The sequence below is a fragment of the Tursiops truncatus genome, chromosome 8 (genome assembly GCF_011762595.2).
Source record: "Tursiops truncatus isolate mTurTru1 chromosome 8, mTurTru1.mat.Y, whole genome shotgun sequence".
NCBI lineage: Eukaryota > Metazoa > Chordata > Mammalia > Artiodactyla > Delphinidae > Tursiops > Tursiops truncatus.
The window spans coordinates 24,199,365-24,219,290 of record NC_047041.1 but is presented as its reverse complement, the minus strand read 5'-3'; the positions used below and the strand labels follow the sequence as shown (position 1 = coordinate 24,219,290).

General features: G+C 37.1%; 1 protein-coding gene across 6 annotated transcripts in view; it reads left to right on the top strand.

Moving 5' to 3' along the window:
• ATM (ATM serine/threonine kinase) overlaps positions 1-19,926 on the top strand; it is a 140,135-nt gene that overhangs the window by 64,166 nt on the left and 56,043 nt on the right. For all 6 annotated transcript variants that reach the window (XR_004527828.2, XR_004527830.2, XR_004527829.2 and 3 more), the window contains 7 exons: positions 5,352-5,526; positions 6,070-6,234; positions 7,054-7,186; positions 8,543-8,638; positions 10,801-10,972; positions 13,743-13,884; positions 15,055-15,231. Coding sequence is in view for 3 of the 6 variants with exons in the window: in XM_019941951.3 (XP_019797510.1) it covers positions 5,352-5,526; positions 6,070-6,234; positions 7,054-7,186; positions 8,543-8,638; positions 10,801-10,972; positions 13,743-13,884; positions 15,055-15,231 (1,060 nt within the window). In the remaining 3 variants the exon portion in view is untranslated. The remainder of the gene's footprint in view (positions 1-5,351; positions 5,527-6,069; positions 6,235-7,053; positions 7,187-8,542; positions 8,639-10,800; positions 10,973-13,742; positions 13,885-15,054; positions 15,232-19,926) is intronic.

The window sequence follows — 19,926 nt, the reverse complement described above, 5'->3', positions numbered from 1 at the left end:
TGCGTCCCATAGGTTTTGGGTCGTCGTGTTTTCATTGTCGTTTGTTTCTGTGTATTTATTTCTTTGATTTCTTCAGTGATCTCTTGGTTATTTAGTAGTGCACTTTTTAACCTTCATGTATTTTGTTTTTTACATCTTTTTTCCTGTAATTGATTTCCAGTTTCATAGTGTTGTGGTTAGAAAAGATGCCTGTTACGATTTCAGTTTTCTTAAATTTTCCGAGGCTTGACTTGTGACCCAAGATGTGATGTATCCTGGAGGATGTTCCATGTGCACTTGAGAAGAAAGTGTATTCTGCCACTTTTGGATAGAATATTCTGTAAATATAAAGTAGATCTGTCTGGTATGTTGTGTCATTTAAAGCTTGTGTTTCCTTATTTATTTTCTGTTTGGATGATCTGTCCATTGGCGTAAGTGGGGTGTTAAAGTCCCCTACTATTATTGTGTTACTGTCAATTTTTCCTTTCATGGTTGTTAGCATTTGCCTTATGTATAGAGGTGTTCCTATGTTGAGTGCATAAATGTTTATAATTGTTATATCTTCTTCTTGGATTTATCTTTTAATAATTATGTAGTGTCCCTCCTTATCTCTTGTAACAGTCTTTATTTTAAAGTCTTATTTTATGTGATCCGAGTATTGCTACTCCAGCTTTCTTTTGATTTCCATTTGCATGGAATATCTTTTTCCATCCCTTCACTCTTAGTCTGTATGGTCCCTAGGTCTGAAGTGGGTCTCTTGTAGACAGCATATATATGGGTCTGGTTTTTATATCCATTCAGCCAGTCTGTGTCTTTTGGTTGGGGCCTTTAATCCATTTACATTCAAGGTTATTATCGATATGTATGTTCCTATTACCATTTTCTTAATTGTTTTGGGTTTGTTTTTGTGGGTCTTTTTCTTCTCTTGTGTTTCCTGCTTAGAGAAGTTTCTTTAGCATTTGTTGTAAAGCTGGTTTGGTGATGCTGAATTCTCTTAGCTTTTGCTTGTCTGAAAAGCTTTTGTCTTCTCCATTGAGTCTGAATGAGGTCCTTGCTGGGTAGAGTAATCTTGGTTGTAGGTTTTTCTCTTTCATCACTTTAATTACATCCTGCCACTCCCTTCTGGCCTGCAGAGTTTCTGCTGAAAAATCAGCTGATAATCTTATGGTATGTTATTTTTTGTTTTTCCCTCGCTGCTTTTAATATTTTTTCTTTGAATTTAATTTTTGTTAGTTTGATTAATATATGTGTTGGTGTGTTTTTCCTAAGGGTTATCCTGCATGGGACTCTCTGTGCTTCCTGGACTTGCGTGACTTTACTTTCCCATGTTATGGAAGTTTTCAACTATGATCTCTTCAAATATTTTCTCAGACCCTTTTTTTTTCTTTTCTTTTCTGGGACCCTTATAATTCTAATGTTGGTGTGTTTATTGTTATCCCAGAGGTCTTTGAGATTGTCTTCAATTCTTTTCATTCCTTTTTCTTTATTCTGCTCCTTGGCAGTTATTTCCACCATTTTGTCTTCCAGCTCACTTATTCGTTCTTCTGCCTCTGTTATTCTGCTACTGATTCCTTCTAGTATATTTTTCATTTTAGTTATTGTGTTGTTCATCTCTGTTTGTTTGTTCTTTAGTTCTTCTAGATCTTTGTTAAACATTTCTTGTATTTTCTCATTCTGTGCTTCCATTCTGTTTCCGAGATTCTGGATCATCTTTGCTATCATTACTCTGAATTCTTTTTCAGGTAGATTGCCTATTTCCTCTTCATTTATTTGGTCTTGTAGGTTTTTACTTTGTTCCTTCATCTGTGACGTATTTTTTTGCCATCTAATTTTTTTTTTTTTATGAGTAGGACTGTGTTCCTGGTTTACTGGTTGTTTGGCCTGAGGCTTGTAACACTTGAGTTTGTAGGCTATTGGGTAGAGCTGGGTCTTGGTGCTGAGATGAGGAGCTCTGTGAGACCTCACTCCAATGAATATTCCCTGGGGTCTGAGGTTCTCTGTTAGTCCAGTGTTTCAGACTTGGAACCCCACCACAGGAGCTTCCACCCAACCCCGGGCTCACCAGTCAAGATCCCACAAGCCCCGTGGGGTGGCAGGAAGAAAAAAGAAAGAGCAATAACAAAGTAAAAAATAAAATTATACTAGGAAACTAACAGATATGTTAGAAAGAATGTAAAAATAAAAATATAGATGAATCAACCACAAGAAGGTACATCAGTACCACCATAGTAAAAAAGAGGAGGAGGGAAAAGGAGAAAAAAAAAAAAGGTGGGGCTTCCCTGGTGGTGCAGTGGTTGAGAGTCCGCCTGCCAATGCAGGGGACACAGGTTCATGCCCCGGTCCGGGAAGATCCCACATGCCGCTGAGCGGCTCTGCCCGTGAGCCATGGCCGCTGAGCCTGCGCGTCTGGAGCCTGTTGCTCCGCAACGGGAGAGGCCACAACAGTGAGAGGCCCGCGTATGGCAGAAAAAAAAAAAAAAAGGTGGAGGGCGGGAGGGGGAAGGCATTGGCTGTGGAGAGTGGGCCCTAAGCAAGGGGGAGGTTTGGGTGGTGGGCAGGGCCAATGCTCAGGACCCACAGCACTGGAAAAAGCCTTGGGGGCTGTGGGGGGTGGGGCTTAGGCTCAAGGAACTGAAGGGCCCCAGGTGTGCCCCCCACCCCTTGTCTCAGACGGCAGGGGATTATCTGGGAGCCCAGCAGGCTTCCTGGGCTTGAGTGGGCGGGTCAAACACCCTCCTCTCCTCTCCTGCTCCTCTGGTCTGGGGTCTGGGAGGGCCCCTACCGCCTCTGTCTCCTGATCTCCCCGGCGTCCCTCCTATGCCCGCAGGACCAATGCAGCCGGGCAGGGGTGTGAAGGGGTGCCTTGTAGGGCAGGGGACTGGCCTGGGAGCTCAGGAGCCTCCCAGTGCCCGAGTGAGGCCATTGCCCACCACTCCTCTCCCTCTCCTCCCCAAGGGCCCCTCCCACCTGCCACTCCTGATCTCCCTGGCCTCCCTCCTGTGCCCCCAGGATGCACGTGGCCTGGTTGGGCTTTGGAGGGGGGAAACCAGCTTGGGAGCTCAGCAGGCCCCCCGGCCCGAGTGGGCCAGGCAGTTGCCCTATGCTCCTCGCTTGCTCTTCCCAGAGAGTCCCTCCCACCTGCCTCTCCTGATCTCCCCAGCCTCAGGGGCGCCGATCTTGTCTCGCCTCCGCTTCTCCCCACCTCGGTCCCCCTATGTTCTGCCGGTTCACTCTGGGGTTCCTCTTGTCTCCTTGGGGTTCAGAGTCCCCCAGCAGCAGCCAGCAGGCACCCTAGTTGTTGGGAGACACTAACTCCGCGTCTTCCCACACCGCCATCTTGACTCCTGCCCTGATGTGTATCCTTTTAATGCACTGTTAGATTCAGTTTGCTGGTATTTTGTTGAGGAGTTTTGCATATATATATATGTGTGTATATATATATTCATCAGAGTATTAGAGACTATAATTTTCCTGTGGTGTCTTTATCATACTTTTGTATCAGAGAAATGCTGGCCTCATAAAATGTGTTAGGAAGTATTCCCTCCTGTTCCCTTTTCTGGAAGAGTTTGAGGTGTTAATTCTTAAGTGTTTGTAGTGTTCTTCAAGTCTTTCTTCTTTTTTAATGTAGCTGTTTACTGTAACATAGTTTCCTCTCAGCACTGCCCTTGCTGAATCCCATTAGTTTTGGTATGCTGTATCTTCATTTTCATTTGTCTTTAAGCTCTTTTAGCATGTTTAAGACAGTTGTTTGACAATGTCTTTGTCTAATAATTCCAGTCTGACCTTCCTTGGGAACTGTTTTAGTCAATGTATTTTATTCCTTTGAAGGGTCCATACTTTCCTATTTCTTTGAATGCCTTGTGATTTTTTTGTTGAAACTGGACATTTTACTATTATGATATATTACCTGTGGAAATCAGATTTTCCCCTTCCCCAAGGTTTGACTTTTTTTTTTTTTGAATTGTTGAAGGCTGTAGTGGTACATTTGTTTCATGAATTTACTCAACTGTTTTTCTAGAGAGCGTATTCCTTGCCATTGTAGTCACTGAAGACTGTTGCTTAACTTGCGTTCAGGTAGCGTTTTGACAGAGATTTCCTTGAATACCAAGAGCCAAAGAGAGAGAAAGAGAGAGAGAAAGCTTTCCTAGTCTTTGCAGATTGGCTCTGTGTTAAGACTCTCCTTCAGCATTTAGCTCGGCTTGCACTGAGCCTAAGGTTAAGCCCAAAGTGAAAGATTATGGTCTTAGGTAGTTTTTGAGCAAGCTCCTTACCCTGGGCAGGTGTGTGACTTTATAAATTCTCTGAAAATGTGAGTAAATTTTTTTTTTAATTTATTTTTGGCTGTGTTGGGTCTTCGTTGCTGCATGTGGGCTTTCTCTAGTTGTGGCGAGCAGGGGCTACTCTTCGTTGCGGTGCATGGGCTTCTCATTGGGGTGCCTTCTCTTGTGGAGCACAGGCTCTAGGTACGTGGGCTTCGGTAGTTGTGGCACGTGGGCTCAGTAATTGTGGCTCGTGGGCTCTAGAGTGCAGGCTCGGTAGTTGTGGCACACAGGCTTAGTTGCTCCGTGGCATATGGGATCTTCCCAGACCAGGGCTCGAACCCATGTCCCCTGCATTGGCAGGCGGATTCTTAACCACTGCTCCACCAGGGAAGCTCAATGTGAGTGAATGTGAGTGTTCTAACTTTACAAGGAAACTCTCTCTCTAGCTTTTCATCCTAGGCATTAGGCAGTCTGTTATCCCAGGCAGCTGTGGGTTGTTGGTTAGCCTTAACAAGCAGTGTTTTCAAGCAGTGCCCTCAGCTTTTCCAGCCTGTAGAAGACCCAAGTTAGGAAAAACAAGAGCCAAGCACCTTACATTAGTCCTTCAGGTAGCTCCCAGACAGGTTAAGAACAGATATACACTATCATTTGTGAATCAAATATGCTCTGCTCCCTTCAGAACTAAGGACCAGGATCCCACATTGGAAATGGGGACTGCAATTTTCATGACTATTGCCAGGCTGGGGGCGTCATGGGGCAAGGGCAAGTAAAATCACCACAAAGCTTTCCTAGTTTTTAAGTTTCCTTTTTCTTGATATCAACGATTGCTTGATTGCTGTAAACTTTTGACTGTTTTACAGAATTCTAACAAAGCTCTTACAGTTTGCTTGTTTTTCAGTGTTTCTGTCAGGGGAGCTTGGAGCTTCCTACTGTGTCATTTTGCTGATGTCACTTCTCTTTTTGGGTTTTAAACTACTAAGGACTTAGATGTGAAAGTGACTTTTATGTCAAGCCACATCAGAATTAGAGCTGTTGAATAAAAGTGACTTTTGAATGAGTTTATGTCAAAGTAGTGTCCTAGAACTTACTGTTTTTTTTTCCCTGTGTTAGGCCTTCTCATTTCATGGATGTGTCATTACGTAGCTTCTCCCTTTGTTGTGACCTGTTAAGCCGGGTTTGCCACACAGCAGTAACTTACTGTAAGGATGCTTTAGAAAGTCATCTCCATGTTATTGTTGGTACACTTATACCCCTTGTGGATGATCAGATGGAGGTTCAGGAACAGGTAATTTCCCAAATCATATTCAAAATGATATTTGAAATACATTGATAAAGTATTGTTGGAAGGAGCTGAGTGTTTTATGTTTACTTGGTGTAATCAGTAATTTTAGTGGAAATATTCTTTGAAAAATGGTGGGGAAAACATTCTCAGTGAATTAATCCTTGTAATCATTTAATTACAGAGCACCTAGTAATTTTGATCTAATAAATAACCTGATTTCTATCTCTTACTTATGCTGAAGTGTAGAGGTAGTCAAAACTAAGGATGTAGTTCACTCCACTATGATGGTGTGTGAGGTATTACTTATATAAAATGTTTCAGTAGTATTGACAACTGTATACCTCAGTGTCCATCCTGTAATAAAGGCCTTACATATTTGTTGAATTATTTGAAAGCACAGAAACGGTAGTAGCTGGGTGCCTTAGAAGTGATTTTATCTGAACAAGTAGAGTTTTTATCATTTATTACAATGGCTTTGCTTGTTTTACTTTAAAATATAATTAATCCATTTCTCCTCATGATTTTTTCTTTTTTAATTATGTTTAGGTATTGGACTTGTTGAAATACTTAGTGATTGATAACAAGGATAATGAAAATCTCTATATCACGATTAAACTTTTAGATCCTTTTCCTGACCATGTTGTCTTTAGAGATTTGCGTATTACTCAGCAGAAAATCAAATACAGTAGAGGACCCTTTTCACTTTTGGAGGTAATAATTATTCCATAATATTGCTATTTTGTATTAGAGAGGTTGTACCTCTAATGCTCTGAAAGTAAACCAGTCTTTTTTAAAAATTGTGATTAAAGAAAACATAACATGAAATCTGTCCTCTTAGCAGATAAAAAACTGAATCTTAATACATACTCTTGCATTGCAGTAAAAGTGTAAATTCAAAATTTCTTGAAAAAGATCTGAATTTAAGTATTGAAGAAATATGATATAAAATATGCTTGATTTTCATACACATAAGATTCATTAATATCTCAAAATTACCATCTGACCCTCTGTCGGACAATATAATGTTTGAATTAGAAAAGATATGTAACTTTCTGAAGAGTTTTTCAAGTTTTAATCTTGTTTTAACCTTTATAAACTTCAAAACTATGTTCAGATAGATTTTTCTTTATAAATCTTATTATAATTTTAAAATTATACTCTACATTTGACTATAATCAGTATGAAAATGTGGTTAAATATATTAAGATAAAACTAGAGTTGCAATACTAAATAAATAGAAATTTAAGCTTTTCCCTCTGAGTATGCTATAACAATCTTAAACTCTGAATACTGTATCATGAGAGAGTCTATTGCAATTTAAATGTTTAAAACATTGTAGGAAAAAAAAAAAAACATTGTAGGATTTGAAGTGAAATAAGTAATTTATTTCTACCTTGTTTTGTAGTAACAGTATTATGAATCAGTATCTGTAGAAGGCACTAATTTAAAAAAATTTTTGAGTTTTATTTTACAGACTCAACCAATACATGTCAAAAGCAAGTTACATTTTTAGCTGATTTTCTCTTTTAGGAAATTAACCATTTTCTCTCAGTAAATGTTTATGATGCACTTCCATTGACAAGGCTTGAAGGATTGAAGGATCTTCGAAGACAACTAGAGCAACATAAAGATCAGATGATGGATCTTATGAGAGCATCTCAGGGTACTAATTTTAATGACTTGGGTTATTTGTACCCATTTCTTTTTGAAAGAATCTTTTATAAATTCTTGCTCTTGGTTTAGTTGCCACAGATTTAGTTCATTTCAGACCCCCATCAGTTCTCATTTAGTTATGAAAGACTTCCTAAGTGGTCTCCTCACCTTGAACTACTCCCATTTTATCCGTTCTCTGCACCTCTGCCAGAATGATTTCTCTAAGTCCAAATCATATTATTTTACTGCTTAAAAAATGTTAACAATTTGCCACTGCCTAAAAGAAAAATTTGAATTCCTTAGAGCAGGCATGCAAGGTAATTTGTCTCTGCCTACTACCCCAATTTATTTAAATAAAAGAAATGTTATTTTTCATTTTATTTTAAACATCTTAGCCATGTATGTGTTTTGTGTGTATGTATATATGTGTGCGTTTTGTATATATACACATATTTATATGTGTTTCTAGGTTTTTGGTTTTTTTACTTAAAAATCCATTTTATTTTGATTTGATTTGAGTTTAGATTATTATAGTACTGCACTTGGTGGAAACTCTTTCTGCTTATGTTTTGATTTTCATCTTCCTGAGCTCATTGACTTCATGTTTCTATTGTGATATTTTTATCCTCAGTACTTTTAAAAATTAATTTTGTTTCGACCATCCGAAATCTGAGTTTCTAGTATATTTGTTCTTGAGATAGGTGTATATATATATATATATACATATATATATATATATATATATAAAAACATGAACCCCTCTTTCTATCTCCTGTTCTTGTGTGTTTGGGTATTTTATTGATCCAGACCAATATAGCCAATAGATGTTTATAGCTATTTAAATTTAAATGAATTAAAATTCAATAAAATATAAAGTTAAATTTCTTTGTTGTATTAGCACATGTCAAATTCTCTGTAGTAACATGTGGCTCGTGGCTGTCTTTGGACAGCACAGATTATAGACCATTTTCATCATTGCAGAAAGTTCTGTTGGACAGTGCTGGTCTATTCTATATGCAAGAGGCTAAAAAACCAGGCATGCTCCCAAGGTTCCTTCTAGTTTAATGTTGAATGATTATGTGTTTCTAACTGTGATTTGGCTAAGGTATTGATTTCTCTGCACAACGTAAGATATTTTTCTCTCTCTGTCTGCCAAATATTGCTGATAATTTTTACATGATTCTCTTTAAGAAGAAAGTTCAGATACATTCATTCACCTCATATTTTTGAAATGCTCACAATTGAAAATCTTTTTTAAAAACTTTGTAAAAGTTTTCTAGTCACACAATTTAATATATGAGCATAGTATAAAGAAAAGTGTTGTCTTCACTGTGGCTTAAACTAATATTTTCAAAACTGCTTCTAGATAACCCTCCAGATGGCGTAATGGTGAAGCTAGTTGTCAGCTTGTTGCAGTTATCCAAGATGGCAGTAAACCACACTGGTGAAAGAGAAGTTTTAGGTAAACTGTTTGGCTGAGTGAATATGAGTTTTTTTGTTTGGATGGTCATCTTCATAGCATTTTAAAAATCAGTAAAAGTTTGTTACTTGGAATATTGGGGAAATGTGAGAGGCTTTTTATATTTCTGTTTAGTTCAAGTCTCCCTAAGCAGCCCTCCTTTCATATTTTCCTCCCTTAGACATTCATATAAAGTAAAAAGTTAGTGATTAACACATGTGCATAACTATTAATTTGAAAATGCCTTGTGAATATTTAGGAAAGTCAGAAAAACCTATTTGTAGCATTAAGTTGCAAATAAATTGACTTCTGATACATTTTATAGATTGACTGGTACTTAATATCTTTTTTATATAACAGAAAGAATGAGGACTTGGAGGGCTATATTAAGCTCAGATATTAAAACCATATTCAAGTCCTTTTCTGCCACCATTTGGGGGTAACCTAATGTAAGATAAATAGCCAGCATCATACCCGGTATAGGTGTTTTATATTTGGTGATCACAGGATGGAAAACATCACATGATTAAAGTCAGCTTGAAGTTGTCATGAAATAATTGCTTCAAATAAGAAAAGTGGGGGGCTTCCCTGGTGGCGTAGTGGTTGGGAGTCCACCTGCCGATGCAGGGGACATGGGTTCGTGCCCCGGTCCGGGAAGATCCCACATGCCGCGGAACGGCTGGGCCCGTGAGCCATGCTAAGCCTGCATGTCCGGAGCCTGTGCTCCGCAACGGGAGAGGCCACAGCAGTGAGAGGCCCGCGTACTGCAAAAAAAAAAAAAAAAAAAAAAAAGAAAGAAAAGTGGGAGAAGTAAGAGATGCTTCACAGATTCTACTGTCTTTCAACAGAGTCTTTCTTAACTTCTCAGTGGAGGTCTAGTGTCTAGGGTACTTCTTTTCTTGTAAATTTTTTATAGAAATATATCTTACATATAGAAAAGTCGCAAGTGTATAACTTGAAGAATTTTTTGCAAAGAGAACACACCTGTGCATCTAGCACCCAGACCAAGAAACAGAACCTTATCAGTACTCTAGAACTTTCCTTTGACCAAGGAATTTACCCTTTGTCCATAGTAGCACTGCTTCTGGGGACAAATGTCACTTGCTACAGGAGGCCTAAGTGGCTTTCCTACATAGCATAAAATCTTAGTGATTAGTACCCACAGCTAATGTCATATTTAATGGTGAAAGACTGAATATCTTCCTCAGATCAGTAATGAGCCAAAGTTGCCCACTGCTATTCACCATTGTACTGGAAGTTATAGCCAGAGCAATTGAACAAAAACTGGAAAGCAAAGAAGTAAAAACTATCTCTATTCACAGATGACATTACTGTATATATATATAGAAAGTCCCAGAAAATCTATAGGAAAGTTACTATAAGAGAGGTAATAAATGAATTCAGCCAAGTTGCAGGATACAAGATCAACACACAAAATTCATTTGTGTTTCTGTACACCAGCAATGAACAATCTAAGAAGAAAATTCCATTCCATTTACAATTCCATTTATAATAGCATCTAAGAGAATTAAATACCTGGGATAATTTTAGTTAAGGAGGTGAAAGACTTGTGCACATTCTGTTTTTTAGAAGTAAGACACTAAGTACAGCCCACACTCAAGGGAAGAATTAGGCTCCACCTTTTGAAAGGAGGACTATCAAATAATTTTTTAACATGTTTTATTAAATTCCATCATGACTGGGAAAGAACATGAGGGGGCCCTCTGGCATCTTGAAAACATCTATCTTCATCTGGGTAGTGATAATACAGGTGGGAAAGAAATTGTGTTTTCCTGCATGTATGTGTATGTGTGTGTGTGTGAATTTTCACTGATCTGAGTATTTAAGATTTGTGGTCTTTATGTAATACCCCCCAGAAAATTGATACTCGCATACAGCTGCTATATTTAGACTTTCCTTAAAAACTACATTCTACTAGTTAATCTATCTCTTGGATATGATTTTATAGGGGAAAATATTGCCGACATGGATGATATGTAAAGGAAATGATACAGTATTTTGTAGCTTCTTTAATCTATTCAACATCTTTGAGAAAACACTTAAATCTTAACGGATGACAAAACATATTTTTGAAATTAGAAAATTTCTGTTTTATGTATGATCTCTTAGCTATAACTTTACTGAAATGGAATTTCTATATATAGAGGCTGTTGGAAGCTGCTTGGGAGAAGTGGGTCCTATAGATTTCTCTACAATAGCTATACAATATAGTAAAGATACATCTTATACCAAGGCCCTTGAGTTATTTGAAGATAAAGAACTTCAGTGGACCTTCATAATGCTGACCTACCTGAATAATACACTGGTAGAAGATTGGTGAGTATTTAATGATACCTTGTACCTGATAGCACTTAATCTGACATTCAAGATTGATACCTCATATGAATTAGCATTTCCAATAACTAAAGCATTCTCCTTTTAGTTGCCATACTTTCAGTCTTAAATATTTAATGAATATCATTGTATTTTTATTAATTCACATAATTACTAAAACCCTACTGCTATATGCCAGGTAACTTGGTATAGTGATAGATATACCAGACAAGATCCATGTTAAATTTTAGTGAGAGTAGACTAGACAAACAATATGAAAACTACCAAGTGGTTCCACACAAAACATTAAGATAGGGGAATGTAAATGGGGTTATTTTGTGCACTTGTCAGAATCAAAGGTGCCACTCTCCTCCTGGTTAGACATTTTGATCCTTTTAAAATAAGTCATAGAGCAGAAATTTTTTAACTCCAAAAGTCTTAAGCTAATCAGACAGGGCTTTCTTTTGCCCATTAATACATAAAATGCAAAACAAAATTGCAACAGATAGTATAATTTCAGCTTGCTGATTATGAGATTACTTTTTCTCCGTCTTCCACTCCCCATTTATCTGTTTATTTGCAGTTATCTATTTATTATTTACAGATCCTTGAACAATGTGGGGGTTGGGATGCTTGACCCTTTGCTCAGTGGAAAATTCATGTATAATTATAGTTGGCCCTCCCTATCCGTGTTTCTTCATCCGAGGAGTCAACCAACTGCAGATTGTGTAGTACTGTAGTATTTACTGTTGAAAAAAATCCATGTATAAGTGGACCTGTACAGTTCAAATCCTCGTTGTTCAAGGTCCAGATGTATTTATTTTGATATATTTGAGCACCTTATCACCACCATTTTTGGAGATTGGGTTCAAAGGATTTTTGCCCACAATTGGGCATCATTTTAAGTAAATAGGTATTTTGCATCCGTTTCCCTATAACACCCCCCGCTTCTCTTGGGGAATAAATGATTGGCAATAATGTCTACCTGCTCTGTTTTAATTGTTGATTTAATTTACATGTATCTTTCACTCTTTTGTTGTTGTTGTTACAGTAAAAAGGCTGGTATGATTTCCTTCCCAACTTTTTATTACAAAAATTTTCAAGCCTACAGCAAAATTGAAAGAATTTTACAGTAAATACCCATATACTCACCACCTAGAGTCTTCCTAGATTCTACTATTATTATCCTTGCTTTATCACATTTAGCCATCGTCCTATCCATTTATTAATCTATCTCATTTTTAAAAATGTATTTCAAATTATATCTAGCACAGCTTTTGAAGAGATTTTCCACAGAAAATTTGCAAGCAGTGTTTCATTTGTTACACAGTAATTTGCAATTGGTTTTTCTGAAGAAGGTGCACAGAAATATTAGTGTGACTTAAACTTGAGAACCACAGGGATAGGTACAATTTGTTTTTCATGTCTTTTTTGTAAGAGGAAGAAAATCATTACATGTTTGAGGGGCCTCAGGTATACAAAGGGAATGTTGACAAAGGAATTCCCAGAATCATGGAAGACTTCTCTGAGGAAGTGTCATCTAGCTGATCTGAGTGACCAGGAATCAGCTAGAAGTTGGTTAGGGATAAAATATTGCATACAGGGAATAGCTAGAATGGAAATAAGCTTCATGTGTTTGAGGATCAGAAAAAGCCTGGTATGGAAGAAGATGGTATGAAATGAAATTAGAAAGGTAGGACTAATTCTGATTAAAAAATTTGGATTTTATTTGAAATATATAGTGAAGCCATGGAGTTTTAAGCAGAATAGTGCCATGATGCAACTTACATTTTGACTCTGACATATATGGCAAATGGCTTGTGATAGGGCAAAAATGGAAACAGAAAGCTGATTATGAAACTATTGCAGTAGTCCAGAGGAGAAATCATGGTGACTTGGATAAGGGTGGCGGTAATGGAGATGAGATGGGACACGGATGGAACTAGGGTATGTTTTTAACATAGAGGCAGCAGGACGTGCTGATGAATTGGATGTGGAGGAGGGAAGGAAAGAAAGAGGAATGAGAGATGAATCCAAGTTTAGGGTTTATGCTTCTATGTCTTAAATTGAGACATAGAATTAAGCCTTTACTTGACAGCTCATCATCATTTATAGTATCAGGCTTTATAACATTTTTTGTCAGTTGTCATATTTTCAGTACTCTTGTATTGCAGCCCTCCTTTACTTAATTTTTTGCAAAAGAGAAGGACGTTCAATTTTTTATTAGAGGTTTTAGATGCCTTACCTAATGATTTCAACTAGCTCCTGGTCAGAATAAGTACATACTTACTGTTTGTTTAAAATTGTCCTAGACAATAATTTTATCATTTGTAGAGAAATTCCATTCTGTGTTACCCCAAATTATTTGTACCTCTTAGAGAAAATGGTATCAAAATATTTTTTTCTTGGGTGAATTAGTATTCCGTCATTCTTATTACTCATTCTTATTAGTCAATGTTATTCTGAAGTATTTCTTTTTATGAGTTTTTAATTTATAGTAGTCATAATATAAACTTTATTATATTGAATGAAGGGAATTGCTGTTACAGTGAGTAGTAACTCATGTTTACTCTAGGAATATTAAAAATCCTTTGATAATTTTTGCTTTGACGTTATAGAATTTTATAGATGTAAAATTTCCTAATAAACGTAAACATTTCCTAATATAAATTTAAAATTTTAGATTTTAATTTTTTCATTGGGAGTTGCTTAACATTCATCAAGATTAATAGTTGATATACTTTGTGGCATTTGAATTATATGTGTTTTTCAGTGTCAAAGTGCGATCAGCAGCTGTTACCTGTTTGAAAAGCATTTTAGCCACAAAAACTGGACATAGTTTCTGGGAGATTTATAAGATGACAAGTGATCCCATGCTGATCTATCTACAGCCTTTTCGAACATCAAGGAAAAAGGTCTCTCAAATAATGAATGTTTATTGAATATCCACTATATCTAGAACAGTTCTATTTGCTGTGGGATATGAATATCATATTGCTTACTTACACTAACATTTAACCTTTCTTGGAAATAATTCTAGCTGTGCTTTTTGAATCGAAGGGATTTGTATTTTTAGTTATGGCAGTGTGGAAAAGCTGAGATAGGTAGCCTAAAGAAATAATGGTTGATTTGGGGGGATAGGAGGAGTTCTTTTTTATTTATCTATTTTTAATAGATCTTTATTGGAGTATAATTGCTTCACAATACTGTGTTAGTTTCTGTTGCACAACAAAGCGAATCAGCCATATGCATACACATGTTCCCATATTCCCTGGTAGGAGTTCTTAATGACAGGCTTTTTTTCTTTAGGAGTGGAAAACCCTTACTTTGATCCCATGAAAGCCGTTTATAGATATTGTGATCAACAAGCAAGTGTTTATTTCCATAGCAAGTTAAAGTATCACAACCCTCTAGTGAAATTTAAGATGGCCTATAGATTTCTCCCTTTTCCATTGTTGATATCATAACAAGGTTCCACTAAAGGTACTCTATGAAAGATACTTAAGAACTCTTACTTCTCCTTTATTTTGTTTAATATTTTCTTTTCATAAAGCAACTGAGAAATATGCTGTTAAGTTTTCACCAATTTAACTTCAGGGCTTACACCCATCGTTGAAATGATACTTTTAATGTATCGTAATATAATTTTGGTCTCAGTGAAATTATTGACAATATAAGCTATTAATAAAACTAATAGTATAACCTGTAAAACACTGTAGTTTTAACATTTTAAAATTTCATTTCATTCCAAAATCAACTCTGTATGGTAGATTTAGACTGGATTCATACATGAGACGGATGAGGCAGAGAATCTGTGATTTATTTAACATACCGCTAGTGAGCTAAGAGTAGAAGTTAAGTTTCCTGGTGTTTAGATCAGTAATTTTTCACCAGATGACTCTGCCTCTCATAAACATAAATGTATTTTAATTTTAAAAGGTAACTGATGCCTCAAGATTTAGTTTTAAGCATATTTAGTTTTATTTGGAAACAGATTTGTTTATTCCTAGATATTTGTTTGGCATAGGAAAGGTAAAATGTATTTCTGGTTACCTTATTTACGTTTTCTCATCACTTTTTTCTAGTTTTTAGAAGTACCTAGACTTGACAAAGAAAGTCCTTTAGAAGGCTTGGATGATACAAGCCTGTGGATTCCTCAAAGTGAAAATCATGACATTTGGTTAAAGACACTGACTTGTGCTTTTTTGAATAGTGGAGGCACAAAAAGTGAAGTTCTTCAGTTATTAAAGCCAATGTGTGAGGTAAGAAGATTAATTAGTCTGACTTATTCCCTTTCTAACTTTGTTTTTTTCATTTGTGCTTTCTCATAATAATTTTCTTTGATGGTCTCATTCCATTTCTCTTTTGTGTGAATGTTCATGGCCTATATATAAAAAGAGTGCTTTGTACTGCACATCATCTTCATGCAGCGTCACCTATACTCAGCTGTTGTGAATCCATCCAACAGGGTGTCTTTATTTAGCCAGAACTTTATGCAGTAGGTTTCAGCTGCGGGGTAGCTACATATTGGATGCTGTGTTAGTTTCTGCTGTAGAGCAAAGTGAATCAGTTATACATATACATATATCCGCTCTTTTTCCCTGTGCTATACAGTAGGTCCTTACTAGTTATCTATTTTATATATAGTAGTGTGTGTATGTTAATCCCAGTCTCCCAGTTTATGCCCCCCTCACTGTCTACCCTGGTAACCATAAGTTTGTTTTCTACATCTGTGACTGTATTTCTGTTTTGTAAATAAGACCATTTGTACCATATTATTAGGTTCCACATATAAGTGATATATGTTATTTGTCTTTCTCTGACTGACTTCACTCAATATGACAATCTCTAGGTCCATCCATGTTGCTACTACAAATGGCATTATTTCGTTCTTTTTTATGGCTGAGAGTAATATTCCATTGTATATATGTACGACATCTTTTTTTATCCATTCCTCTGTTGATGGAAATTTAGGTTGCTTCCATGTCCTGGCTATTGTAAATAATGCTGCAGTGAACATTGGGGTGCATGAATTGTTTCAGATTATGGTTTTCTCTGGATATATGCCCAGGAGTGGGATTGCAGAATCATATGGTAGCTCTATTTTTAGTTTTTTAAGGAATCTCCATACTGTTCTCCATAGTGGTTGTACCAATTTACATTCCCACCAGTAGTGTAAGAGGGTTCCCTTTTCTCCACACCCTCTCCAGCACTTATTGTTTGTACATTTTTTGATGATGGCCGTTCTGACTGTTGTGAAGTGATACCTCATTGTAGTTTTAATTTGCATTTCTCTGATACTTAGTGATGTTAAGCATCTTTTCATATGCTTTTTGGCCATCTGTATGTCTTCTTTGGAGAAATGTCTATTTTGATATTTTGCTCATTTGTTTTGATTGAGTTGTTTGTTTTTTTGATATTGAGCTGTATGGCCTATTTGTATATTTTGGAGCATAATCCCTTGTCTGTTGCTTCATTTGCAAATATTTTCTCCCATTCTGTGGGTTGTCTTTTCATTTGTTTATGGTTTCTTTTGCTGTGCAAAAGCTAAAAGTTTAATTAGGTCCCATTTGTTTATTTTTGTTTTTATTTTCATTGCTCTAAGAAGTGGATCAAAAAAGATCTTGCTGTGATTTATGTCAGAGAGTGTTCTGCCTGTGTTTTCCTCTAAGAGTTTTATAGTATCTGGCCTTAACATTTAGGTCTTTAATCCATTTTGAGCTTATTTTTGTCTATGGTGTTAGAGAGTGTTTTAATTTCATTCTTTTACATGTAGCTGTCCAGTTTTCCCAGCACCACTTATTGAAGAGACTGTCTTCTCCATTGTATATTCTTGCCTCCCTTGTCATAGATTAGGTTACCATAGGTGTGTGGGTTTATCTCTGGACTTTCTATCCTGTTCCAGTGATCTCTATTCCTGTTTTTGTGCCAGTACCATGCTATTTTGATTACTGTAGCTTTGTAGTTTCATCTGAACTCAGGGAGCCTGATTTCTCCAGCTCTGTTTTTCATTCTCAAGATTGCTTTGGCTATTTGTGGTCTTTTGTGTTTCCATACAAATCGTAAAATTCTTTGTTCTAAATCTGTGAAAAATGCCGTTGGTAATTTGATAGAGATTGCACTGAATCTGTAGATTGCTTTTGGTAGTATAGTCATTTTGACAATATTGATTCTTCCAATCCAAGAGCATGGTATATCTCTCCATCTGTTTGTGTCATCTTTGATTTCTTTCATCAGTGTCTTATAGTTTTCTGAGTACAGGCCTTTTGCCTCCTTAGGTAGATTTATTCCTAGGTGTTTTGTTCTTTTTGATGCGATGGTAAATGGGATTGTTTCCTTGATTTTTCTTTCTGATCTTTTTGTTGTTAGTGTATAGGAATGCAAGGGATTTCTGTGTATTAATTTTGTACCCTGCAACTTTAACAAATTCATTGATTAGCTCTAGTAATTTTCTGATAGCATCTTTAGAGTTTTCTGTGTATAGTAGTGTCATGTCATCTGCAAACAGTGACAGTTTACTTTTTCTTTTCCAATTTGGATTCCTTTTATTTCTTTTTCCTCTCTGATTGCCGTGGCTAGAACTTCCAGTACTGTGTTGAATAAGAGTGGTGAGAGTGGATATCCTTGTCTTGTTCCTGATCTTAAAGGAAATGCTTTCAGTTTTTCACCATTGAGAAAGATGTTTGCTGTGGGTTTGTCATATATGCCCTTTATTATGTTGAGGTAGGTTCCCTCTCCCTCTGGAGAGTTTTTATCCTAAATGGGTGTTGCATTTTGTCGAAAGCTTTTTCTGCTTGAATTCTGTGACATGCTTTCTTGAGTGAGAAAAGAGGTGTGGTTGCAGTTAGCATTGCTTTTTTATTTTGGGGGGTACACTACCATTTATTTCATTAGAGAGTAATGGTACCTGCCAAGGTCAAACAAAAAGTTTATACGCTTTTATCAAATGTATCATCTAAAACAACACAATGTGATGATGCTCTAAGACTTTAAAAGCTAACCTAATTTATAATACTGTCAAGCATGATTCAACAGAAGTATGAAAACAAAATATCTGACTAGTTAAACATCTACCAATTAAAAATAACTGATAAAGAAGTGAATATTTTGGTAAAGTACCCTATTGAAAGCAGTTTGTAAAGCAGTCTTTGTTTCGACAGAGAAAATGTTAACAGTGAATAAATCATCACACTCTGCAGTACTACACTGCGTTCGTAGCAGTTCAGAGGACTTATTCCCTCAGCTGCTGCAAGTGCTACCAGCTAGAACACCCTTCAGAATTGCCTTGATAATAGAGAGTTGCTTCACCCCAAATCATACCCTATTCCCAGGGCAACCTGCATTCAATGACTGGTTGACCTTAGAGTATAAAAGCTCTGTACCATTACCACAACTCAAGACGGCTCTGAAGGTCCATCTCAGCTTCTGAGCTCCCCACAGGGTTGGTGGAGGCCTTTGTTGCTGCCGCACCATACCCCAGCTTTTCCCTCACTCCAGTCCTGCTTCTTCCTTCCCTTCCTTCTACAGACATTGATCCCAAGAGCACTCCCTAGTAAACCTTCTGCACTGCATGCTGATCCTGCCTCTGTCTGGCATACTGGCATAGAGTTAAGCACCCTAACATGTGTTTGATATAATAAATAACATCTTCTGAAAAAAAAAGTGAGTGATACCCTGGATACACACACAACTCATTTCTCATTAATGAATAAACCTAAGATTTTTTAAACACTTTTTTAAAAAATAAATTTATTTTATTTTATTATTTTTTTAATTTTTGGCTGTGTTGGGTCTTTGTTGCTGTGCACGGACCCTCTCCAGCTGTGGCGAGCAGAGGCCACTCGTGGTCGCAGTGCGTGGGCTTCTCATTGTGGTGGCCTCTCCCTTTGCGGAGCATGGGCTCCAGGCATGTGGGCTTCAGCAGCTGCGGCACACAGGCTCAGCAGCTGTGGCTCATGGACTCCAGAGCGAAGCTGCATAGTTGTGGCACACAGGCTTAGTTGCTCAGTGGCATGTGGGATCCTCCCGGACCAAGGCTCGAACCGTGTCCCCTGCATTGGCAGGTGGAGTCTTAACCGCTGCGCCACTGGGGAAGCCCGTAAGATTTTTAGAACATTCTGACTTTGGGCCAAAAGATAAAATGTTCCGAATATACATTCACACACACACACACACACACACACACAATTCTTAGTTACTTAACTTCTGTATTTCCAAAACTGGCTTTTTTTTTTTTTTTTTTTTTTTGTGGTACCGCGGGCCTCTCACTGTTGTGGCCTTTCCCGTTGTGGAGCACAGGCTCCGGACGCGCAGGCTCAGCTGCCATGGCTCACGGGCCTAGCCGCTCTGTGGCATGCGGGATCTTCCTGGACTGGGGCACGAACCCGTGTCCCCTGCATTGGCAGGCAGACTCTCAACCACTGCACCCCCAGGGAAGCCCCAAAACTGGCTTTTTGGTTTGTCTTTAGTTTGAAAGGGAAAAAGTGTACAATTGGTAATCCATAATCTGTTTCATGATGATGTCTTGGCAAAAATAAAGTTGAGTACTGTTTTAATGTATCACATATATTAAAGTAGTTTTCTATACTTTGGAGTATACCACAAATAAGTACCCTAATTTTATGCCCAGAAATTGGGGTTTATTAAAAAGTAAACATTTTAACATGACTGTTGTAGCTCTTCACTGAATGTAGAAAATGTTCAAAAATCAAATTTTCAGCTTTTCTCTTAAATTTTGATCCCCATTTTCCCTTTTATCAAATTAGAAAACTGCTTCTGTTATTAGTAACACTTTTCAACTGTGAAATTTTTTTTACAGTAGTGACATAATTTCATTTGTCAACAATGTCCTATTTTATTATATGCAAGTGGCCTAGACTGAAAATGAACACTTGCAGTGTAATGTATAGGTTTGATTTAGATATTCTAGGTTAGTTTGATTTTTTTTTAACACTACC